The sequence below is a fragment of the Salvelinus fontinalis genome, chromosome 24 (assembly GCF_029448725.1).
Source record: "Salvelinus fontinalis isolate EN_2023a chromosome 24, ASM2944872v1, whole genome shotgun sequence".
NCBI classification, from domain to species: domain Eukaryota; kingdom Metazoa; phylum Chordata; class Actinopteri; order Salmoniformes; family Salmonidae; genus Salvelinus; species Salvelinus fontinalis.
This window is the reverse complement of record NC_074688.1, coordinates 40,065,647-40,085,201: the sequence shown is the minus strand read 5'-3', so window position 1 is coordinate 40,085,201 and position 19,555 is coordinate 40,065,647. Positions and strand designations below refer to the sequence as shown.

Here is a 19,555-nt window from a genome sequence, read left to right as displayed (position 1 = left end):
CCTCCTGCCCCTCCCTCCCTACAAGCACCCCCTGGTGGCCGTGTGCTTGTTTTTTAGCCGGGGGCTCATTTCTCCCTATATCAGCAGCTCCCCTTCTCTCCTCTTCCTCTCCCTCTTTCACTCTCACACTGCAGGAGATGCCAGACTAACAGACACTCATCCTCTCTCTCTCTCTCTCTGCCTGTCTGTCTCACCAGGATAAAGATTGCTGTTGCCAGGTAGGGCAGAGGTAGAACAAGGTTTTGTGTGTCAATCACTGTTTTTTCACGTCTGGTTACAGGTGTCTGTGTTGTATGGTGTGTCTCTTCATTGAAAGCACTTTTTGATCATGTCTTTCTGTCTACATAGTGTTCTGTCTACAAGGTCTTGGTTTGGTCTCTCTCCAACAGGTGACGGAACTCTCCCAGTCTTCGGCCTTGTCTCTCTCCAGGTGATGAGCCTCTGGGGCTGGCTGTGGCTGCTCTACTGTCTCCATGTCCCTGGGTCTGTCCGGGGTCTGTATGGAGGTGGAGAAGGGGCTTGTCGGTTGATAGCTAAGCCAGTATCCGGCACTGTTTATCAGGCAGGAGATGTGGTCATTGGGGGCCTGTTCCCCATCCATGTGGAAGCCCCTCTGCCAGAGCAGGAGTTCAGGAGCATTAAGGGAAATTCTACCTGTACAATGTACGCAGCTTGTGTGATAAAATATTTTTGTCATCGTGTTTTCACTGGTGTGCAGTGTACTCAGTTACCTCCTATTTCTCCGATTCTCCCTTTCTTCTGTCTGTCAGTTTCTACCAGCGTGCTTACCGTTGGCTCCAGACTATGATTTTTGCTGTGGAGGAGATTAACCGTGACCCAGCCCTCCTGCCTAACCTCACCCTGGGGTTCCTGGCTGCAGACACATGCCTGTCAGAGGGCACCACCCTGGGGGCAGCCCTAGCCATGGTGACTGGCCAGGAGGCCTCCGTGGTGGGCACAGAGTGTGGCACAACCCCCGAGGTTCCCGTTATCATCGGGGATGCCCGCTCCTCAGCTTCCATGGTGGTGGCACAGACCCTCGGGCCATTTGATTTACCCATGGTGAGGCAGGGGTGGGAAAACAGACTGGGTTAGGATGAGATGATGCCTCTCTTACACATTACATTTCAATATTTATCTAGACACGCTCTCTCTAACATGTACTTACCATCTCTCTCTCTTTTTAAAATTCTAATTCTCTCTTACTCTCTCTCTCTCTCTGTTCTCTCCCAGGTGAGTTACTTTGCCTCCTGTGCGTGTTTGAGTGACACCTGGAGGTACCCCTCATTCTTCCGTACGGTACCCAGCGATGCCTTCCAGGCTCGGGGCATGGCCAAGCTGCTGCGTCAGCTGGGTTGGGTGTGGGTGGGACTGGTTTCAGGGGATGATGACTATGGCAAGTTTGGGGTCCAGCTGCTTCTCCAAGAGCTCCAGGGATCTGGGGTGTGTGTCGCCTACTCTGAGGTCCTCCCCAAGGTACGACCTCACTCTGATGATCTGTCAGTATACTCTCTCTTTTGCTCTATCTTTCTCTCTCTCTTTCACTCTGACTTCCCCTCTCTTCTAATCTAATAGAAACGCTCTCTCTGATTTTTTCTGACACTCTTCCCTCTCTCTCACTGATGGTCATCACCATAGGTAGCGTCTCAGAGACGTATCAGGTACATCGTGGACACCATCAGAGGATCTACTGCCAGAGTGGTGGTGACATTTGCTATCACAAAGGATGCACATGTGAGCAGTTACTAGTCAGAGTATTGTTAATGATTTGTAACACCGCTGTAGCAGTGTCCTTGTGTCTTACCATGTCTTGATGCCCTTTATAGACACAATCATTTCCTAATTGATAATGATGCATTTCAGCTTGACTATCTTGATCTTTTTAACGATTTCATTCTCCAGGCCCTGATGGAAGAGGTTGTCCGTCAGAACATTACAGATAAGCAGTGGATTGCCTCAGAGGCCTGGGTCACTGACTCTACTCTCTCCTCCCCTGAAAACCTGCCCTCTCTTGCCGGGACCATTGGATTTGCCCTGAAGAAAGCTGACATTCCCGGCCTGGGGACTTTCCTCACACGCCTCCATCCAGACGGGAACTACCAGAAGTCCGACCCCTTCCTGAGGTTATTGTGGGAAGAAATGTTTGGGTGTTCTCTGGGGCTTGACCTCAGCATGACGCTGTCGTCCAGGCGACAGTGTACTGGGTCAGAGGTCATAGGTGAGGGGGAGAGCCAGTATGCTGACGTGTCTCAGCTGAGAGCCAGCTATAATGTGTACAAGGCTGTGTACGCCATCGCCTACGCCATACAGGATATGGTGGCCTGTCGACCAGGGGACGGAGTCTTTAATGGTGGACAGTGCCCTGATATCAGGAAGCTTCAGCCCAGCCAGGTGAGAATAACATGTTGATCTGTTTTCAAGTTAACAACACTAATGTTTCCAGTCAGGATACAGTGAAACACTTTGTAAGGTTTGAATACTAAATAACAAAATCCACAACTGGTTCTAACTCTTAATCCTGTTCCAATGCCCTTTTCTCTTTGAGATTGTTCATTATCTGAGGGGAGTGAACTTCAGTACTCCTGTGGGGGAATCTTTCCACTTCGACATGAATGGTGATCCGCCTGCCTCTTATGACATCATCAACTGGCATGTGACCCCCGAGGGGACAGCAGAGTTTGTCCAGGTCGGACATTTTCTGTCCTCTGAGGGATCAGAAGACCAGTTCCACATCGACATGGATGAAGTGGTGTGGGGTGGGGGCAGCGGAGATGAGGTGAAAATTGTTCAGTTTAGTTTCACTGAGGCAGAAAGGAGTGTGTGTGTGTGTGTGTGTGTGTGTGTGTGTGTGTGTGTGTGTGTGTGTGTGTGTGTGTGTGTGTGTGTGTGTGTGTGTGTGTGTGTGTGTGTGTGTGTGTGTGTGTGTGTGTGTGTGTGTAATGATGATGTTTAATAGCAATGATGATGATGATGATGATGATGATGATGATGATGATGATGATGATGATGATGATGATGATGATGATGATGATGATGATGATGATGATGACATCGTCCTCTACGCTTTCTGGTAGGTCCCTGTGTCTGTATGCAGTGCTGACTGTCCCCCTGGTACCAGGCATGCGGTACAGAAGGGGAAGCCTGAGTGCTGCTTTGACTGTCTGTCCTGCGCTGAGGGAGAGATCAGCAACACAACAGGTAGTCTATCTAGGGTTCTGATTCCAACTCATATTTTGCCTCAATCCTGACTGGTCCTGATTTGGACCATTATTCTTCCTTCTCTATCAGGGTCAGTTGAGTGTATTAGGTGTCCAGAGCGGTTCTGGTCCAACCCTGATCGTACGGCCTGCATCCCCCAGCTGGTGGACTTCCTCTCCTACAGCGACACCATGGGCGTCATCCTGTCTGTCATCTCAGTTTCCGGGGCAACACTGACAGCCGGTGCCCTGGCCACCTTCCTCTACCACCGTCACACGGCCCTGGTGAGTTGAATCATATGATCATATATAGAGGTTCTGGACAGAGATGAGATTGTGTCATTTAAGGATGGGATTTTTGACATCCCTCATTCTAATTTATCTTTCTCTGTCTCTTTACAGGTGAAAGCCAACAACTCTGAGCTCAGCTTCCTGCTCCTGCTGTCACTCAAGCTCTGCTTCCTGTGTGCGCTGGTTTTCATTGGCCAGCCGAAGCCATGGACGTGCATGCTGAGACACACCCTCTTTGGTATAAGCTTTGTGTTCTGCATCTCCTGTCTGCTCAGCAGGACTGTGGTGGTGCTGGTGGCCTTCAGGGCCACTCTGCCTGGAGAGAACCTGATGAGATACTTCAGCCCCACCCAGCAGAGGATGGGTATCTCACTCTGCACACTCATCCAGGTGAACATCTAGTTTTTACTCTATTCTATGTGAATTGAAATGCCCAGTGCAGTCAAAAACTTGATTTTCCTTTGTTTTATATATATTTCCACACTATGAGTTTGGAATAATACTGTGAAATTGTGTGAATGATGATAATGCCTTTTTAGTATAAGCAATGGTGGAAAAAGTACTCACTAGTCATACTTGAGTAAAAGTAAATATACCTTAATAGAAAATGTCTCAAGTAAAAGTGAAAGTCACTCAGTAAAATACTACTTGAGTGAAAGTCTAAAAGTATTTTACACTCCAACACTCAGACATCATTTACAATCTAAGCATTTGTGTTTAGTGAGTCCACCAGATCAGAGGCAGCAGGGATGACCAGGGATGTTCTCTTGATAAGTGTGTCCATTTGGCCATTTTCCTGTCAAAATGTAATGAGTAATTTTGGGTGTCAGGGAAAATGTATGGAGTAAAAAGTACATTATTTTCTTTAGCAATATAGTGAATTAAATATAAATAGTAAAGTAAAGTACACTCCAAAAATCGACTTGAGTAGTACTTTAAAGTATTTTAACATTAAGTACTTTACACCACTGAGTGTAAGTGATGTTTGAAAAGAAGGCTGAAATTCCAGTCTGTTTTGGTAGGGTGGAGTTTTGACCTGCTGGTGACATCACCAGATGGTAAATGAGTTCATCCTTGAAAGGGAAAGGGGATACCTAGTCAGTTATACAACAGAATGCCTTCAACTGAAATGTGTCTTCCGCGTTTAACCCAACCACTCTGAATCAGAGAGGTGCGCGGGGGCTGTCTTAATCGACATCTACGTGTTCGGTGCCGAGGAACTGACAGTGTTTTAACTACTTTGCAGATATGAAACACACAGACAATCATATCAGTCACAAATGTCAAATTCACAGTTTATACTTCAAAACCATCTTAGGTTCTATTTTACAAAAAAAATGTATTACATAATGTAAGGCATTGTGGGCAGAATAGACGGATGCAGTTCATTGCTTGATTCATTTAATTCAACAATACATTTCTTTGTAGTCCAAAAAATGTTGCTATCAGGTTGTAAATCGCAGCTGGCCTGCTACATTGTTTGCTGCCTCCCCACCCATTCGGGATGCACTGTTTCTGTTTCAATGACTCAATATTTTGAACAAAAACGGACGAATGTAACTAAGGCTGGGAATGTCAATACAATCAAACTAGCAATGGCAATGATCACAAGTCAGTCATAACGTGACTAATAGACAAGCGTACGTGTCGAACACAAGGCCCGCGTACCGAATAGAACACACACGCTAATATAAATGAGTCAAGAGTTGAGTCATCTACTTTCTGAAATTACAACCTGATTCGCTCACATCAGCGAACTCAACTTCAATTGCGCTGCTTTCGTTTGTCAGGTTTACAGCGCGCAGCGGAGGGAAAGTGTACAGACACATTCTACAGTCCTAGCTAGGCTACTAGAATGTTGCTTCTGTTTTTAAAGCTTGGCAATGAATAACCCCAAAAACTAAACCTGCAACAAAGCAACATGCAAAGGAGAAACATGTAGTCCCTTTACAGAAACATTTGAGTAGTAGCCTCGGCTGGCTACTCAACTACAATACATTTTGAGAGCACCATACAGCGATGCTGCCTTCAACCGCGCCGGTGATTCATGCTGTGTAAAAACATGTTTTAAATGTAAATGTTACAACCTATAGCTATGTTTTTGTTATTTCGAGTGATTAAATACTTGTTGATTATGCACATATACATAGTATGCACATCTGCAAGCATAGCTGTGAAGGCTGGACAAAAATTATTGATATATTCTTTTGTTTTAACATGTTAAAATAAGATATACAGCATCCTATGTAGACTGAACAAAAATATAAACGCAACATGCAACAATTTTAAAGATTGTACTGAGTTACAGTTAATATAAGGAATTCAGTCAATTTAAATAAATTCATTAGACCCTAATCTATGGATTTCACCTGACTGGCAATGCATCTGTTGGCCATTAAAAAAGGTAGAGGAGTGGATCAGAAAACAGTCAGTATCTGGTGGGACCACCATTTGCCTCATACAGCGCGACACATCTCCTTTGCATAGAGTTGATCAGGCTGTTGATTGTATCCTGTGGAATGTTGTCCCACTCCTCTTCAATGGCTGTGGGAAGTTGCTGGATATTGGCGAGAACTGGAACTCGCTGCCATAAATGTCGATCCAGAGCATCCCAAACATGCTCAACGTATGCAAGCCATGGAATAACTGGGACATTTTCAGCTTCCAGGAATTGTGTACATTCCATGTGACATGGGGCCGTAGATTATCATGCTGAAACATGAGGTAATGGCGGCGGATGAATGGCACGACAATGGGCCTCAGCATCTCATCACACAAATTGCAATTGATAAAATGCAATTGTGTTCATTGTCTGAAGCTTATGCCTGCCCATACCATAACCCCACCGCCACCATGGGGCACTCTGTTCACATTGTTGACACCAGCAAACCCCTCTCCCACACGACGCCATCTGCCAGGTACAGCTGAAACCGGGATTCATCCGTGAAGATCACACTTCTCCAGCATGCAAGTGGCGATCGAAGGTGAGCATTTGCCCACTGAAGTTGGTTACGATGCAGAGCTGCAGTCAGGTCAAGACCTGGGTGAGGACGACGAGCACGCGGATGAGCTTCCTTGAGGCAGTTTCTGACAGTTTGTGCAAAAATTATTCAGATGTGCAAACCAACAGTTTCATCAGCTGTCTGGTTGGCTGGTCTCAGATGTCCCGCAGGTGAAAATCCGGATGTGGAGTTCCTGGGCTGGCGTGATTACACGTGGTCTGCGGTTGTGAGGTCAGTTGGAAGTACTGCCAAATTCTTTAAAACAATGTTGGAGGCGGCTTTTGGTAGAGAAATTAACATTGAATTCTCTGGCAAAGCTCTGGTGTCTATTAATTGTCCAAACGCATGTCTGCTTTCCCACTCTATATAGCTATAGAATTTTCACAAATGCCTTACTTTACATCTTTCCCAAACATTCTATGAATTTATGAAAACATGAAAATGACCATATCTAAGTGCTTACATGTCAGAAAATGTATAAAAAAAAGGTGCCATATTCTTCCTGGGGTGTAAATGAACAGATTTTAATAACATTTAATGTTGCTAAAACGTTGTCAGTTCCAATTTAAACTGACACTCAAATAAGTACCCTCGGCCATACCGAGGATCATTTAGCTGTTTTAGGACTTTGAACTTTAGGTATGAAAAAAAATAAGAGATTCATAAAAAAGGAAGTTTGTTGTAAAGTGTCTGTCCTATATGGGAGAGATATAAGAAACATCAGGAAATTATTCATATTTGTTTTTACCCATATAAAACATTTTTTGGGGCACTAAACTATATATATACTTCCATTCGTTTTTTAGACTCGTACCGGGTTACCTTCAGACAAGTCTTTTCAGGCTTGTAGGAGTCCTAGAGCAAAACGACCAACATGTACTGTACGTGTTTGGTCATATAAGTGTGTAGCCCACACTGTTCGGACGCTACATACAAACAGAAGTTGGCAACTACAGACAGAAGTTGGCAACTACAGACAGAAGTTGGCAGATCGGTGGTACAGGCTTCAGACGAGTCCCGTGATGCTACAGACATTTTCGGCATTATCAGGGTGTCTCACCACTGTAGCTCCGCCAACTTCCACTGCTGAGGCGGACGGCCGCCATTGGGCAGATGCTGTGGATTGTGATGCAGCCTATGAAATAAAACAGCTAGCTTAAACAGATGGATTTTAATGGGGATTCCTTTAGATTTCCACTGGGGGTGAGGACGTCAACTTTGCAAGACCATAAAGATAGAGAGTTCCAAATCTCTCGGCCAATAACAGCTCGTTTTCAGTTTCCCCCTCCCCACTCGGACCACTCCCAGACAATCCTAGCTAAATTCTTGTATGATAAAATGCTCTTTGCTAAGAAGCTATTTTTGTATATTTAAAAAAAAAAACTTTTAATTGAAAACAATCACACCTAATTGTTACCCAGAAAAGATTTTGTTACCCAGAACGGATTCACTGGACCTTTAGTTATTTCCTTCAGTTGCTAGGTTCCCATCCAATTGGCGACAGATTTTCATGCGAATATTCAAAGATCTCCATAAAGATAATATGCCCATTTTCCCACCAGTGGCGTTTCCACCAAACAGACTTGTCAAGGATAAAAATTTGTGGGAGATGACGTAGTGAACACATGTACATTTTTGTGTTTAAATTTCATGTACCGAATAAAATTTGAATGTTCAATGTGTTTCTATGATTTTTCAACTCTACTGATAGTTTTGTCCCAAACTGTTGAGTTAAATAGCAGTGTGCATCACTCTGGTGTTGGTACGTGAACCCTAGCTAACGGCTCCCAGATACAGTGCCGGTAGGCTGTGTGGGGAGGGTGATGAGACATGATGAGATTATTATGGAAAATAATATTGTTATTTGTTAACTTCTCTAGGGTAGGGGGCAGCATTCGAAATTTTGGATGAAATGCCTGTCCAAATTAAACTGCCTGCATCTCGGGCCCAGAATATATGATATGCATATAACTGGTAGATTTGGATAGAAAACACTCCAAAGTTTTCAAAACTGTTAACATAGTGTCTGTGAGTATAACATAACTGATTTGGCAGGCAAAAACCTGAGAAAAATCCATTCAGGAGGTAGTTTTTTTGTTGGTTGTGTAGTTTTCTATTCAATGCCAATACAGTATCCATTGACTTAGGACTCAAAATGCAGTTTCTATGCCTTCCACTAGATGTCAACAGTCTTCAGAAATTGTTTCAGGCTTGTATTCTGAAAAATTAAGAAGTAAGAGCAGTCTGCATGAGTGGACCCTGCCGTGTCACAGAGCTTTTTCCTGCGCAAGACCGAGAGAGTTTCTTGTTTACATTTTATATTGACGACGTTATTGTCCGGTTGAAATATTATTGATTATTTAGGCTAAAAACAACCTGAGGTTTGAAAATAAACATCGTTTGACATGTTTCTATGAACTTTACGGATACAATTTGGATTTTTTTGTCTTCCTGTTTTTACTGCGTTTGAGCCTGTGGATTACTGAAGAAAACGCGCAAACAAAACGAAGGTTTTTGAGTGTAAAGATACTTTATCGAACAAAAATAACATTTATTGAGTAAATTAATGTCTGCTGAGTGCAACCATATGTAGATCATCAAAGGTAAGGGATTAATTTGATCTCTATTTCTAAATTGTGTAACTGTTCTAGCTGGCTGGCTACTGTTTGTAATGATTTGTTTAGTGGGCTATGTTCTCATAATCGTAATGTATGCTTTCGCCGTAAAGCATTTTTTAAATCTGACACCGTGGTTGGATTCACAAGCAGTTCATCTTTAAACCTATGTAAAATATGTTTTGTTTTCTGAATTTTTATAATGAGTATTTCTGTATATGAATTTGGCGCCCACCAGTTTCACTGGCTGTTGAAGAGGTGGGACGCTACCGTCTCACGTGCCCAAGAGAGGTTAAACGGCAGTCAAGTATCGATCATCATGTCCCCAGAATAAGACCCTCAACATTTATTGGAAAGGAGCATCAAGCTCATACCGTGCACTTTCACCACCCTGTGAAGTTCATCAGAAATACTTTCATCTGTAGTCTAATAAGCTGCTTGGAGGACCACACACCATGTCATCATGTGACTCCAAGTCACTTTGATAATGACAGTTATTGGATCAGTTTTTGCGCATCAAGGTGTTTCCTCCAACATTTATTTCTCAACACAAAAATATCCAACCATGTCAATTGATCAAATCATCTGTCGGGATTTAAACATTGTACTGAAACTTCCTGTTTCCATCAAAGCTGTCGTTATTTTTTTATACACGGTATAACTTTACCATCATAAACACTGTGGATGGAAACGTGGTAACTGACCATATCATTTGTTGTTATGGTAACTGTGCTTGCGTTTTCCATCCACCTCCGTTCCCTTCTACAGGTGCTGATCTGTGTACTGTGGCTGGCCCTAGCTCCACCCCGACCTGCTGAGAGGGGGGACAGAGAGGGTCGGGGGCCGAGGGTCGTCCTGGAGTGTGAGGTGGGCTCTGTGGTTGGCTTCTCTCTGGTGCTGGGCTACATCGGCCTGCTGGCCTCCCTCTGTCTCCTCTTAGCCTTCCTGGCCAGGAAACTCCCAGACAACTTCAACGAGGCCAAGCTCATCACCTTCAGCATGCTGATATTCTGTGCCGTGTGGATCTCCTTCATCCCTGCCTATGTCAGCTCTCCTGGGAAGTACACAGTAGCTGTAGAGATCTTTGCCATCCTGGCCTCCAGCTTTGGGCTGCTGTTCTGTCTGTTTGCTCCAAAGTGTTTCATCATCCTTCTGAGACCAGAGAGAAACACCAAGAAACACATGATGTCCAAATAGAAACCACCAAGAAACACATGATGTCCAATTAGAAACCACCAAGAAACACATGATGTCCAATTAGAAACCACCAAGAAACACATGATGTCCAAATAGAAACCACCAAGAAACACATGATGTCCAATTAGAAACCACCAAGAAACACATGATGTCCAATTAGAAACCACCAAGAAACACATGATGTCCAATTAGAAACCACCAAGAAACACATGATGTCCAATTAGAAACCACCAAGAAACACATGATGACCAATTAGAAACCACCAAGAAACACATGATGTCCAATTAGAAACCACCAAGAAACACATGATGTCCAATTAGAAACCACCAAGAAACACATGATGACCAATTAGAAACCAACAAGAAACACATGATGTCCAATTAAAAACCACCAAGAAATAGATCTCTATTGACCACAGGAGACTGCTGTTGTCCCTCCTCAGTCAGTTATCACCACAGGAGAGTGCTGTTGTCCCTCCTCAGAGTCATTTATCTACCACAGGAGAGTGCTGTTGTCCCTCCTCAGAGTCATTTATCTACCACATGAGACTAGTGTTGTCCCACCTCAGAGTCAGTTATCTACCACAAGAGATTGCTGTTGTCCCTACTCAGAGTCAGTTATTGTAATGAAACATCCTTCATCTTTACATTGATCCTCACTCCGCTTGTCCTCTTACAACATCTCTCAGATCTTTGTAGTGTTTGACAGCTATCCTAATATAAGGTGCTCTTTTACTGCAGGTCCACAAACTTTCCTTCTCCTCCTCTTTCACTGTTCTGTCAGAAATCTACTTCTGGTTGCCTCATAGACCCTGGCTGTACAGCCTGTAACCCTCCAGGATAACACAACCCAGAGTAATGGGAGGGGCCAAGGTTAATGAGAGGGGCCAGGGTTAATGAGAGGGGCCAGAGTTATGAGAGAGACCGGAGTGATGAGAGAGACCAGAGTTATGAGAGAGACCAGAGTGATGAGAGGGGCCAGAGTGATGAGAGGGACCAGAGTGATGAGAGGGGCCAAAGTGATGAGAGAGACCAGGGTGATGAGAGAAACCACAGTGATGAGAGGGACCAGAGTGATGAGAGGTGCCAGAGTGATTAGAGAGACCAGAGTGAGTGAGGCCAGAGTGATGAGAGAGACCAGAGTGATGAGAGAGACCAGAGTGATGAGTGAGGCCAGTGTGATGAGAGGTGCCAGAGTGATGAGAGAGACCAGAGTGATGAGTGAGGCCAGAGTGATGAGAGGTGCCAGAGTGATGACTGAGACCAGAGTGATGAAAGAGGCCGGAGTGATGAGAGAGACCAGAGTGATGAGAGAGACCAGAGTGATGAAAGGGACCAGAGTGATGAGAGAGGCCAAAGTGATGAGAGGGACCAGATTGATGAGAGGGACCAGATTGATGAGAGAGACCAGAGTGATGAGAGAGCCCAAAGTGATGAGAGGGACCAGAGTGATGAGAGGGACCAGAGTGATGAGAGAGACCAGAGTAATGAGAGGGACCAGAGTGACGAGAGGGACCAGAGTGATGAGAGAGACCAGAGTGATGAGAGGGACCAGAGTGATGAGAGAGACCAGAGTGATGAGAGGGACCCGAGTGATGAGTGATGCCAGAGTGATGAGAGAGACCAGAGTGATGAGAGAGACCAGAGTGATGAGAGAGACCAGAGTGATGAGAGAGACCAGAGTGATGAGTGAGGCCAGAGTGATGAGAGAGACCAGAGTAATGAGTAAGGTCAATGTGATGAGAGGTGCCAGAGTGATGAGAGAGACCAGAGTGATGAGTGAGGCCAAAGTGATGAGAGGTGCCAGAGTGATGAGAGAGACCAGAGTGATGAGAGAGACCAGAGTGATGAGAGAGACCAGAGTGATGAGAGGGACCAGAGTGATGAGAGGGACCAGACTGATGAGAGGGACCAGAGTGACGAGAGGGACCAGAGTGACGAGAGAGACCAGAGTGACGAGAGGGACCAGAGTGATGAGAGGGACCAGAGTGATGAGCGGTACCAGAGTGATGAGAGAGACCAGAGTGATGAGAGAGACCAGAGTGAGTGAGGCCAGAGTGATGAGAGAGACCAGAGTGATGAGAGAGACCAGAGTGATGAGTGAGGCCAGTGTGATGAGAGGTGCCAGAGTGATGAGAGAGACCAGAGTGATGAGTGAAGCCAGAGTGATGAGAAGTGCCAGAGTGATGAGAGAGACCAGAGTGATGAAAGAGGCCAGAGTGATGAAAGAGGCCAGAGTGATGAGAGAGACCAGAGTGATGAGAGAGACCAGAGTGATGAGAGGGACCAGAGTGATGAGAGAGGCCAAAGTGATGAGAGGGACCAGATTGATGAGAGAGACCAGAGTGATGAGAGAGCCCAGAGTGATGAGAGGGACCAGAGTGATGAGAGGGACCAGAGTGATGAGAGAGACCAGAGTGATGAGAGGGACCAGAGTGACGAGAGGGACCAGAGTGACGAGAGGGACCAGAGTGATGAGAGGGACCAGAGTGACGAGAGGGACCAGAGTGATGAGAGAGACCAGAGTGATGAGAGGGACCAGAGTGATGAGAGGGACCAGAGTGATGAGAGAGGCCAGAGTGATGAGAGAGACCAGAGTGATGAGAGAGGCCAGAGTGATGAGAGAGACCAGAGTGATGAGAGAGACCAGAGTGATGAGAGAGCCCAGAGTGATGAGTGAGGCCAGTGTGATGAGAGAGGCCAGAGTGATGAGAGAGACCAGAGTGATGAGTGAGACCAGAGTGATGAGTGAGACCAGAGTGATGAGAGAGACCAGAGTGATGAGTGAGGCCAGAGTGATGAGAGAGACCAGAGTGATGAGTGAGGCCAGTGTGATGAGAGGTGCCAGAGTGATGAGAGAGACCAGAGTGATGAGTGAGGCCAGAGTGATGAGAGGTGCCAGAGTGATGACTGAGACCAGAGTGATGAAAGAGGCCGGAGTGATGAGAGAGACCAGAGTGATGAGAGAGACCAGAGTGATGAAAGGGACCAGAGTGATGAGAGAGGCCAAAGTGATGAGAGGGACCAGATTGATGAGAGGGACCAGATTGATGAGAGAGACCAGAGTGATGAGAGAGCCCAAAGTGATGAGAGGGACCAGAGTGATGAGAGGGACCAGAGTGATGAGAGAGACCAGAGTAATGAGAGGGACCAGAGTGACGAGAGGGACCAGAGTGATGAGAGAGACCAGAGTGATGAGAGGGACCAGAGTGATGAGAGAGACCAGAGTGATGAGAGGGACCCGAGTGATGAGTGATGCCAGAGTGATGAGAGAGACCAGAGTGATGAGAGAGACCAGAGTGATGAGAGAGACCAGAGTGATGAGAGAGACCAGAGTGATGAGTGAGGCCAGAGTGATGAGAGAGACCAGAGTAATGAGTAAGGTCAATGTGATGAGAGGTGCCAGAGTGATGAGAGAGACCAGAGTGATGAGTGAGGCCAAAGTGATGAGAGGTGCCAGAGTGATGAGAGAGACCAGAGTGATGAGAGAGACCAGAGTGATGAGAGAGACCAGAGTGATGAGAGGGACCAGAGTGATGAGAGGGACCAGACTGATGAGAGGGACCAGAGTGACGAGAGGGACCAGAGTGACGAGAGAGACCAGAGTGACGAGAGGGACCAGAGTGATGAGAGGGACCAGAGTGATGAGCGGTACCAGAGTGATGAGAGAGACCAGAGTGATGAGAGAGACCAGAGTGAGTGAGGCCAGAGTGATGAGAGAGACCAGAGTGATGAGAGAGACCAGAGTGATGAGTGAGGCCAGTGTGATGAGAGGTGCCAGAGTGATGAGAGAGACCAGAGTGATGAGTGAAGCCAGAGTGATGAGAAGTGCCAGAGTGATGAGAGAGACCAGAGTGATGAAAGAGGCCAGAGTGATGAAAGAGGCCAGAGTGATGAGAGAGACCAGAGTGATGAGAGAGACCAGAGTGATGAGAGGGACCAGAGTGATGAGAGAGGCCAAAGTGATGAGAGGGACCAGATTGATGAGAGAGACCAGAGTGATGAGAGAGCCCAGAGTGATGAGAGGGACCAGAGTGATGAGAGGGACCAGAGTGATGAGAGAGACCAGAGTGATGAGAGGGACCAGAGTGACGAGAGGGACCAGAGTGACGAGAGGGACCAGAGTGATGAGAGGGACCAGAGTGACGAGAGGGACCAGAGTGATGAGAGAGACCAGAGTGATGAGAGGGACCAGAGTGATGAGAGGGACCAGAGTGATGAGAGAGGCCAGAGTGATGAGAGAGACCAGAGTGATGAGAGAGGCCAGAGTGATGAGAGAGACCAGAGTGATGAGAGAGACCAGAGTGATGAGAGAGCCCAGAGTGATGAGTGAGGCCAGTGTGATGAGAGAGGCCAGAGTGATGAGAGAGACCAGAGTGATGAGTGAGACCAGAGTGATGAGTGAGACCAGAGTGATGAGAGAGACCAGAGTGATGAGTGAGGCCAGAGTGATGAGAGAGACCAGAGTAATGAGTAAGGTCAATGTGATGAGAGGTGCCAGAGTGATGAGAGAGACCAGAGTGATGAGTGAGGCCAAAGTGATGAGAGGAGCCAGAGTGATGAGAGAGACCAGAGTGATGAGAGAGACCAGAGTGATGAGAGAGACCAGAGTGATGAGAGGGACCAGAGTGATGAGAGGGACCAGACTGATGAGAGGGACCAGAGTGACGAGAGGGACCAGAGTGACGAGAGTGACCAGAGTGACGAGAGGGACCAGAGTGATGAGCGGTACCAGAGTGATGAGAAGGACCAGAGTGATGAGAGAGACCAGAGTGATGAGAGGGGCCAGAGTGATGAGAGAAACCAGAGTGATGAGCGGTACCAGAGTGATGAGAAGGACCAGAGTGATGAGAGGGACCAGTGTCAGTTCTCTCTGCTGTGGCTGTAATTCGATCATTACACTTTCCTCTTCTGGAGCTCCCTCTAGCTATGGAAGGATATGGGGCCTTGCAGAGAGAGAGGGGGGGGGGGCACCAGTTATGGAAGGATATGGGGCCCCGCAGAGGGGGGGGGGGCACCAGTTATGGAAGGATATGGGGCCCCGCAGAGGGGGGGGGGGGGGGGCTCCAGTTATGGAAGGATATGGGGCCCTGCAGAGAGAGGGGGGGCCTCCAGTTATAGAAGGATATGGGGCCCCGCAGAGAGGGAGAGTGACTTATTGTATTGAAGGACATGGGGTCTGCCATGCCAAATAATGTCCCCCAGCCAAAAAGTGTTCCCCCTCCCCATGTCACCAATGGGATTCGATCAACTGTTAGCGTCCGTTGGTATATCAAAGGTGTGATGACCTCATGATTAACATTTTGGAGGTCATTTTACAGCCGGAATTGCATTCTTTTTACCCCCACTATGCTAACAAAGCTGATTTCCATGACAATTTGGCTCTATAAACGAGTTTTGTTTTGCTAATAAAATGAAGACATTACTTGAAACTACTTTTGTGTGACTTGTTAACATGAGAACAACATGGAGTCCACGTCTTAAACGATGCTATGTTTCAGAAATAGCAAAGAAAACATCTGCTTGACACATTAAAGTTACTTACCTTACAGATCGTCTGCTAATTTACACTCCATTCATTTGATTCATTTGATTCATACACTGGCTGGTCTGGCTGTCATGTTTATATTTTAATTTAAACTGAAATAATATAATTTCAGTAGTCCTCTATTATGACTCATTTTTTATATTTTGCATAGCTAATTAGTACACCCTTGTGGTTGAATATGTATCTATTGTAGGTCCTAGGATACAACAATGAACAATGTGGAACTAATAAATAGCCTCAAATGATACCTTAGAACTTACAATAATGAACACCTTGTGAAACAGCTGTGAAAACCAATCTGCCAAAATTTAAGATTTCAAAACATAAACTTTTGTCACGTTGGTATAAGGATAGGGAGACGGGTGTAGTAATGGGTCCCGTGTGGCTCAGTTGGTAGAGCATGGCGTTTGCAACGCCAGGGTTGTGGGTTCATTCCCCACGGGGGGACCAGGATGAATATGTATGAACTTTCCAAGTTTGTAAGTCGCTCTGGATAAGAGCGTCTGCTAAATGACTTAAATGTAAATGTAATGGGTAATAGGGGTTTTATTGACCCAAATTACAGCGTGCCATGTAAAGGCACGGGGACGAAGACCAAACAAACACAGCTACAAAACACAGGGTTGAAACCCAAACAAAAGAGCGAGGAGTACATTGAATAAATACCCAGGACGAGACCCGTAATACATACACGGGACGAAGATATAAAAGAATGTGATTGATAAACAAAAGGTTGTTTCTCTTGCCCAGCTATCCACCTCCTTGACAATTCCCCAACAGAAGAAGCGAAGATTGATTTTGGTAAATATGCGCTTCACTCCGAAATGGCCAGCATGCATCTAGATCAGCACGGCCTCCTTCTCCTGCTTAGTAAAAATCACCCTCCTGTGTGGCTGGCCATCCATAACCCGTTGGTACATGTGATTGCTGAATGAGTTGTTGAACTACTCAGGTCTAAATAAATTTGCACTTCTGTCTTTCTCTCTCTTTTTCTCTCTGCCCATTTATCTCTCTCTGTCTTCCACTCTCTTCACACCTCTCTCGCTCTCACTCTCACTTTCATCCTTTCTTTCTCACTCTCGCTGTGTCTGTCTAGCAAAGACACCTAGTTAGGAGCATATGGAATTACCATTATTGCTTACACCTATCCATTTGATTGATCAGGTTTAACTTATAGCTAGAAACGTCCATTTGACACATATACAGTTGAAGTCGGAAGTTTACATACACTTAGGTCGAAGTCATTAAAACTCGTTTTTCAACCACTCCACAAATGTCTTGTAAACAAACTATAGTTTTGGCAAGTCGGTTAGGACATCTACTTTGTGCATGACACAAGTAATTTTTCCAACAATTGTTTACAGACAGATTATTTCACTTATAATTCAGTGTATCACAATTCCAGTGGGTCAGAAGTTTACATACACTAAGTTGACTGTGCCTTTAAACAGCTTGGAAAATTCCAGAAAATGATGTCATGGCTTTAGAAGCTTCTGGTAGGCTAATTGACATTATTTGAGTCAATTGGAGGTGTACTTGTGGATGTATTTCAAGGCCTACCTTCAAACTCAGTGCCTCTTTGCTTGACATCATGGGAAAATCAAAAGAAATTAGCCAAGACCTCAGAAAAAAAATTGTAGACCTCCACAAGTCTGGTTCATCCTTGGGAGCAATTTCCAAATGCCTGGAGGTACCATGTTCATCTGTACAAACAATAGTACGCAAGTATAAACACCATGAGACCACGCAGCCGTCATACCGCTCAGGAAGGAGACGTGTTCTGTCTCCTAGAGATTAACATACTTTGGTGCAAAAAGTGCTAATCAATCCCAGAACAACAGCAAATGACCTTCTGAATATGCTGGAGGAAACAGGTACAAAAGTATTTATATCCACAGTAAAACAAGTTCTACATCGACATAACCTGAAAGGCAACTTAGCAAGGAAGAAGCCACTGCTCCAAAACCGCCATAAAAAAATCCAGAATACGGTTTGCAACTGCACATGGGGACAAAGATCGTATTTTTTGGAGAAAAGTCCTCTGGTCTGATGAAACAAAAATAGAACTGTTTGACCATAATGACCATCGCTCTGTTTGGAGGATAAAGGGGGAGGCTTGCAAGCCGAAGAACACCATCCCAGCCGTAAAGCACAGGGGTGGCAGCATCATGTTGTGGGGGTGCTTGCTGCAGAATGGGCTGGTGCACGTCACAATATAGATGACATCATGAGGCAGGAAAATTATGTGGATATATTGAAGCAACATCTCACGACATCAGTCTGGAAGTTAAAGCTTGGTCGCAAATGGGTCTTCCAAATGGACAATGACCCCAAGCATACTTCCAAAGTTGTGGCAAAATGGCTTAAGGACAACAAAGTCAAGGTATTGGAGTGGCCATCACAAAACCCTGACCTCAAGCCTATAGAAGATTTGTGAGCAGAACTGAAAAAGCGTGTGCGAACAAGAAGGCTCTGTTACACCAGCTCCATCAGGAGGAATCGGCAAAAACTCACCCAACGTATTGTGGGGAGCTTGTGGAAAGGTACCCTGAATATTTGACCCAAGTAAAACAATTTAAAGGCAATGCTACCAAATGCTAATTGAGTGTATGTAAACTTCTGACCCACTGGGAATGTGATGAAAGAAAGAAAATCTTTAAAAAATCATTCTCTCTACTATTATTCTGATATTTCACATTCTTAAAATAAAGTGGTGGTCCTAACTGACCTAAAACAGGGAGTTTTTACTAGGATTAAAAGTCAGGAATTGTGAAAAAACTGAGTTTAAATGTATTTGGCTAAGGTGTATGTAAACTTTCGACTTCAACTGTATATTTACCACCAGGGAACAGTAATATCTATCTCTCCAGGAGGGTGCAGTGATGTCCCAGTGTGACCTGGCCTTACAGTAACATCTATCTCTCCAGCAGGGGGCAGTGATGTCTCAGTGTGACCTGGCCTTACAGTAGCATCTATCTCTCCAGCAGGGGGCAGTGATGTCTCAGTGTGACCTGGCCTTACAGTAGCATATATCTCTCCAGCAGGGGGCAGTGATGTCTCAGTGTGACCTGGCCTTACAGTAGCATCTATCTCTCCAGCAGGGGGCAGTGATGTCTCAGTGTGACCTGGCATTACAGCAGCATCTATCTCTCCAGCAGGGGGCAGTGATGTCTCAGTGTGACCTGGCCTTACAGCAGCATCTATCTCTCCAGCAGGGGGCAGTGATGTCTCAGTGTGACCTGGCCTTACAGCAGCATCTATCTCTCCAGCAGGGGGCAGTGATGTCTCAGTGTGACCTGGCCTTACAGTAGCATCTATCTCTCCAGCAGGGGGCAGTGATTTCCCAGTGTGACCTGGCTTTACAGTAATACATCAACACATACAGTACTATACCATACTGGAAATATAAACCCTTCCAGGTTCCTAACCTGAACTAGAAGGTATGATCAGTGCAGCACCCTAACTTAATAGGACACAAACATTGAAAATGAATTGTCTAAACCATGAGAAAATACCAACCATTATTGTCATCTAATTATGTAAAAAATAAAATAAAATAAAATAAAAAACTATAATTTTATCTATAAGGAGTCACATAAGACGTTGTCAAGGATTGGCTTTGTTCCAAGATGTTAAATTGTGTAAAGCCTACAGTAGCAAATGTGTCCTTATATAGGAGGTATTTACTGTAGTGTCCTTGTAGAGG

The 19,555-nt window shown here is 45.4% G+C and overlaps 1 protein-coding gene across 1 annotated transcript; it reads left to right on the top strand.

The window, feature by feature from the left end:
* Positions 1-433: 433 nt before the first annotated feature.
* On the top strand, positions 434-10,522 carry LOC129822668 (extracellular calcium-sensing receptor-like). The gene is made up of 10 exons (XM_055881026.1): positions 434-663; positions 771-1,062; positions 1,234-1,476; positions 1,639-1,734; positions 1,903-2,391; positions 2,546-2,776; positions 3,075-3,198; positions 3,289-3,482; positions 3,600-3,878; positions 9,874-10,522. Exons 1-10 carry the CDS (start codon positions 434-436, stop codon positions 10,300-10,302), a joined length of 2,607 nt encoding a protein of 868 aa, XP_055737001.1. The 3' UTR covers positions 10,303-10,522.
* Positions 10,523-19,555: the final 9,033 nt, after the last annotated feature.

What these genes read in the sequence shown, in the direction of transcription:
- LOC129822668 (XM_055881026.1), top strand. Translation starts at nt 434, where the DNA reads ATGAGCCTCTGGGGCTGGCTGTGGCTGCTCTACTGTCTCCATGTCCCT. An exon ending in CTATCACAAAGGATGCACAT is followed by an intron (nt 1,735 to 1,902) that starts GTGAGCAGTTAC and finishes TTCATTCTCCAG; the next exon opens with GCCCTGATGGAAGAGGTTGT. An exon ending in AGAGATCAGCAACACAACAG is followed by an intron (nt 3,199 to 3,288) that starts GTAGTCTATCTA and finishes CTTCTCTATCAG; the next exon opens with GGTCAGTTGAGTGTATTAGG.